Source organism: Cryptomeria japonica, chromosome 5 (genome assembly GCF_030272615.1).
Source record: "Cryptomeria japonica chromosome 5, Sugi_1.0, whole genome shotgun sequence".
In the NCBI taxonomy this organism is placed as follows: domain Eukaryota; kingdom Viridiplantae; phylum Streptophyta; class Pinopsida; order Cupressales; family Cupressaceae; genus Cryptomeria; species Cryptomeria japonica.
Window position 1 is genome coordinate 72,889,145 of NC_081409.1, and position 5,677 is coordinate 72,894,821.

A 5,677-nucleotide genomic window follows, 5' to 3' on the forward strand; every position below is an offset into this window, starting at 1 on the left:
CTCTTCAGTTAGGAGGTACAGCTCTAACCTGGTGGGAGAGTAGAATTTGGGATGGGTCTTCACAACATGGTAAAATCAATTTAACTGGGTCAGACTTTGTTAATGCTCTCAAGAAGCAATTCTATCCCCTAGGCCATATGCAACAGTTAATGATGAACTGGCAACTTTTTAGGCAAGGGAAAGGTCAGTCTGTCCAAGATTACACCCATAAATTCAAAAAGAAGGCTATTGCATTAAATGTTCCATTGTATACCCAGGACACGTTGCTTAAGTACATAGGTGGTCTTCACTCTTATCTAAGACATTCAATTTTGGTCTTGAATCCTAGTAACTTTGATGAAGTCTGTGTCCAAGCCACACACCTAGAGTCAAGAGGTAAGGGTTCTTTTATTGATAAGTCTAATAAGAAGCCATCTAAGTCTGAGAAAAAATTCCAAAATAAAGGGAAGGGGAAAAAGATAGCTACAGTGAAGAAAGAGGGTCAAAAACCCACATGCTCACATTGCAAGAAAGAAGGGCATGATGATTCTAGGTGTTGGAAGCTACACCCTGAAAAGAGGCCAAAGAGATATGGTGGAAACAAAGACAAACAAAAGACTGCTGCTATAGTTCAATAGGATCTTGGATCTGACTTTGGAGATGAGACAAAGATCATTGCTACTGGAATCCAAGGTAAAGAAAAAGGTAGATCTCTCTCATCAGCTACAAGTTCTTCTAATATAAGTGCAAGTACAAGTAAAGATTCTACTCCTAAGAATGATAAGCAAAGGAATGAATTATTTCATATTCGGGTTGTTATCAAACATACTAAAGTTGATACATTATTTGATACGGGTTCTCAAGTTAACTTGATATCTGAAGAAATTATTAAAAAGCTTAACTTGACTACAACACCTCATCCGAAACCATACCCTCTGGGATGGGTTTGCAATGATGCACAATTGCAAGTAACTAAACAATGTAAGATAAGATTTGCTATCACTGCAAACTTTGTAGATGAGGTAGAAGCTGATGTAGTCCCTTTAGATATTTGTGGTCTTGTACTTGGGAGTCCCTATTTGTATGATCGACAGGCTATCTTCTATAGAGGGGAGAACAAATACCATCTTTTTAAAGATAAGGTTGAATACATTGTATGGGCACATAAGGTAAAGACTAATCTTGCACTAGTTAATGCTGGTCAAATGAAAAGGTTAGTCAACTCTAGTAAGAACTTTGTATTAATGCTTGTAAAAGCCAAAGAGGAAGAAACATCTAAGGCATTTAAAGGATGTGATCCTAAACATAAGGCTGAAATGGTCAAAGTTGTTTCCGCTTACGATGACTTGTTTCAGGAACCAAAAGGATTGCCTCCTAAGAGAGAGATACAACATGAGATCCAGTTGCAGCAGGATGTGCCACTTCCAAACATTGGCATGTATCGGTTATCAGTCTTGCAAAATGAAGAGATCAAAAAGCAGGTTCAAGAGTTGGTTGAGAAAGGAGTTATTCATCCTAGTACATCTCCTTGCGGTTCTCCTATTGTGTTGGTTCCAAAAAAAGATGGGACTTGGAGAATGTGCATCGACTACAAGGCTCTGAACAAGATAACAGTAAAGAATAGGTACCCTCTTCCTAGAATTGATGATTTACTTGATCAGTTGAAACATGCAATTTATTTCACTAAGTTAGACTTGCATAGTGGATATCATCAGATACAAATTGTAGAAAATGATATTTGGAAAATTGCTTTTAAGACTAAACAAGGACTTTATGAGTGGTTGGTTATGCCCTTTGGGCTTTGTAATGCACCAACTACATTCATGAGAGTCATGAATGATGTCTTTCATCCTTTTATTGATGATTTTGTCATAGTCTACCTAGATGATATTCTTGTATTCAGCAAGTCTTGGGAAGATCATGTAATTCATGTTAAAAAAATCCTTGATGTATTAAGGAAAGAAAAACTTTTTGTAAAGATGTCTAAATGCGAGTTCGCTAAGACATCCTTAGTGTACCTAGGCTATGTTGTAGGGAATGGTCAACTAAAAGTAGACCCTGCGAAGGTCGATTGTATTGTAAAATGGCCTAAGCCAAGTACAGTCACAGAAGTCAGGAGTTTTTTAGGTGCAGTTCAGTACTGGAGGAAGTTCATTGCAAACTTCTCTTTTATTGCTTCATCATTGCACACGTTGACCAGTACGAAGGCAACTTTTCAATGGGGAGGTCCACAACAGAAGGCTTTTGACACTTTGAAGGAAAAGTTGAGCACCGCACTAGTTCTGGCTTTACCAAATTTACATCAACCATTTGAGATCGAGACAGATGCTAGCGGGTTTGCCATGGGAGTTGTACTCATGCAAGGAGTTAAACCAGTCTGCTACCACTCTGAAACTTTTTCGGGAGAAGTAAGTAACTATCCCACTTATGATAAGGAACTTTATGCTTTAGTTCAGAGTGTTAAGAAATGGAAACACTACTTAATGGGCAAAGAAACTGTAATCCACACTGATCATCAGCCACTTCAGTATTTGCACTCACAGTCTAAACTGCAACAAAGTAGGCATTTTAGGTGGATGGGTTTTCTTCAGCAATTTCATTTGGTCATTAAGTATAAGAAGGGTACCCATAATAAAGTAGCAAATATGCTCTCTAGGCCTCTAGTTAAGAATGCTTTGATAATCCTTAAAAATAGTTCCATGGTTCATGAAAGTTTTCAAGAACAATATGCTAATGATGAGAACTTTAAGGACATATATGCAGCTCTAATCCAGGGTAAACATGTAGAAGGAAAAGATTACTATGTGTAGGATAACTTGTTGTACCACTTGGGTAAATTGTGTATTCCTAAAGATGAGCAGGCACAGGTGATTCGAGAAGCACATACCTCTTTGATTGCAGGACATTTCGGGGTAAGTAAAACATTGGTTCAATTACAGAAGTATTGTTACTGGCCTCGTATGCAAGAAACTGTTACAAAGTATATAAAGGGATGTGTAATGTGTGCAACCAGTAAACCAAGTAACAGGAAATTGGGTTTGTACACACCATTACCTGTACCATCCCGTTCATGGGAAAGTGTGTCTATGGACTTTGTGGGAGGTTTACCTATGTCTGGGAAGGGACATGATTATTTGTATGTTGTTGTTGATCGATTTAGCAAAATGTGTATTCTAATGCCTTGTAAGAAACAGGTCACTGCTGAACTAACAGCTCATATGTATTTTCAAAATGTATGGGTTCATTTTGGGTTACCTACTTCTATTGTATCGGATCGAGATTCTCAATTCTTAGGGGAATTTTGGACATCTTTGTGGGGACTCATGGACACCAAGCTGAAGAAGAGTACAACCTTCCATCCGTAGACTGACGGATAGACAGAGGTAGTCAACAGGACAGTTGTTCATCTGCTTAGAGGTTACTGTAGCAAGCATCCTAAGTTGTGGGATGAGAATCTTCATTATGTGCAACATGCTTACAACCATGCAGCACATTCTTCTACAAAGAGGTCTCCTTTTGAGACTTGCTTCGGTTACTTGCCTAAGACACCAATGGATTTTGCTTTTGGGAAGGATGATGTTATTCATGGACGCCATGATGTAGAAAGGGCTTTAAAGTTCATCCAGAAGGGCCAAGCAATCCATCAGGCAGTAGAAGCACAGTTGGAACAGAGCCAAGCAAAATACAAGGCTCGCCATGACAAGCATCGCATAGATCATCATTTTCAGGTTGGTGACCGTGTTTGGTTACATATCAGCAAGGAAAGAATGCAAGGTGAAGGAAAGAAGTTGAAGCCAGTCAGATATGGTCCTTTTGAGATCTTGGAAAAGATCGGTACCAATGCCTTCCGCCTTAATCTTCCTCCATACATGCAGATTTACTCGGTTGTCAATGTTGAGAATCTAAAGTTGTATGAACCTCCAATGATCTTGGATGAAGACACTGACATACAGGTTCCATCAGTTGATGATCTCTCACTAGAGTACATGTCAGAGTTGTCAGAAGATGTTATCCTTGACAAGAATGTCAGAACGTCACGAAGAGGACCAATTGAATACCTCCGAGTGGGACTTAAGGGGATGCATCCAAGAAAGGCAAGATGGATGGAGATTGGTAAAGTGAGGGAACTTTACCCTCACTTAATTTCCAAGTAATCAAAATTTCGGAGGTCTGAAAGCTCTCCAGTGGGGAGGCTTGATCCAGGGGATATTTTCACCAAAAATTGAAGTATCTCCAAAGCTCCAAAAATCAGCATCATGGTAAAGTTCTTGAGATCCTAAATCCAATGCCACTTGAATGGACAAAAAAGGATTCCATACGTTTGAGTTATGATCGGTCAAAGCTTGGTCAAACCAAGTATAGAGGCTCTCAAAAGGTAAAAAATAATCATCCCAAAAGTGATCAACAATGGGTTTCAAATTAAAGAGCTCGTCAAGAGCTTTCCAATGGCGTTCATTTTATCAAAAATGGAGTCCATATGGAAAAGTTATGACAATTTGAAATTTGGAGGGAAAAGTATGATTTGATGACATCAGCATGATGTCATCATACTGTTTAGGCATTTAAAACTATTTGTGGGTTTTGAACCGATAACCCCATGTAACCAACTACACCTCTCCACCATTGGACAATGAAAATGGCGCTTAACTAAATTTAGCGCTTTGTGTTATTTAAAGAAGAAACTGCTTAATGCGATTTAAAGAAGAGCCAATGGGAGTTGAACTCCCAACCAGCGGTCACCTAAAATCAAGGATGACCACTACGCTATTAATAGTGCATGGGATATTTTTGGAGGATATTCTACTTATCCAAACATATTCCGCATAACTTTATTTAAATAAGGTTATTTATTAAAAAGCAAACCCCTAATAATGGAGTAAAATCCAAACCATAAAATGGAAAGAGGATATCTACAGGATTATTTTCCCAAGGGGGATTATTTTATAGTTTGAGGGTTTTAGCCTAATTATGACTAATTTTATGTATAAAGGGGGGTATTAGGCCTTTGAAAAATCATCCAGGTGATGAGAAGGAGATTATGAACTTGAAGGCTTGTTGATTATTCCTGCACATTGGAGAATAATGTTGCCTTTGTGCTTGAAGGGAATATCTTGTAACACTTGTAATTGATTTTGGAGCTAATCGGATCGGTCCCCCTATTGGAGCAGGACCCGGAGACGTAGTCCGACCCACAGACGAACTCCGTTATCAATTGTGTTTTGTCTTCTATCTTTCTACTCTCTTTCTTTCAGTTCATTACCTTTATTATGCTTTGTTCATTTAAGAATTATTATGTTAATTCGCTCAGATTAAAGCTTTGAATTAACTTGTGTAATATTGTTAAGCATTTGTCTGTAATTGTCATAGATCCTAATCAGATCAATCCTCATATACGTCCTTAGAAGTTGCATAAGTCCTTGCATAGTCCTCATTTACGTCCTCATTATCGTCCTCATATACGTCCTTAGAATAAGTCCTTGCATTTATGTCCTCATTATCATCCTCGTATATGTCCTTATAATAAGTCCTTGCATTTACATCCTCGTTATCGTTTTCATTTATATCCTTGCTTTGCATAAGTCCTTGCATAGTCCTCATTATTGTCCTCATAAAGTTCCCATATATGTCGTCATAATCTTCACATAAATCCTTACATTGTCTTGCATATTCCTCATTATCATCCTTATAGAGTTCCCAT

General features: G+C 38.2%; 1 protein-coding gene across 1 annotated transcript; it reads left to right on the forward strand.

The window, feature by feature from the left end:
- The first annotated feature begins 3,530 nt into the window (after window positions 1-3,530).
- Window positions 3,531-4,133, forward strand: LOC131875716 (uncharacterized). Its single transcript, XM_059220344.1, has one exon. It carries the CDS (start codon window positions 3,531-3,533, stop codon window positions 4,131-4,133), a length of 603 nt encoding a protein of 200 aa, XP_059076327.1.
- Window positions 4,134-5,677: the final 1,544 nt, after the last annotated feature.

Excerpts from the sequence above, each read along its gene's own strand:
- LOC131875716 (XM_059220344.1), top strand. The coding sequence starts at position 3,531 with ATGGATTTTGCTTTTGGGAAGGATGATGTTATTCATGGACGCCATGAT.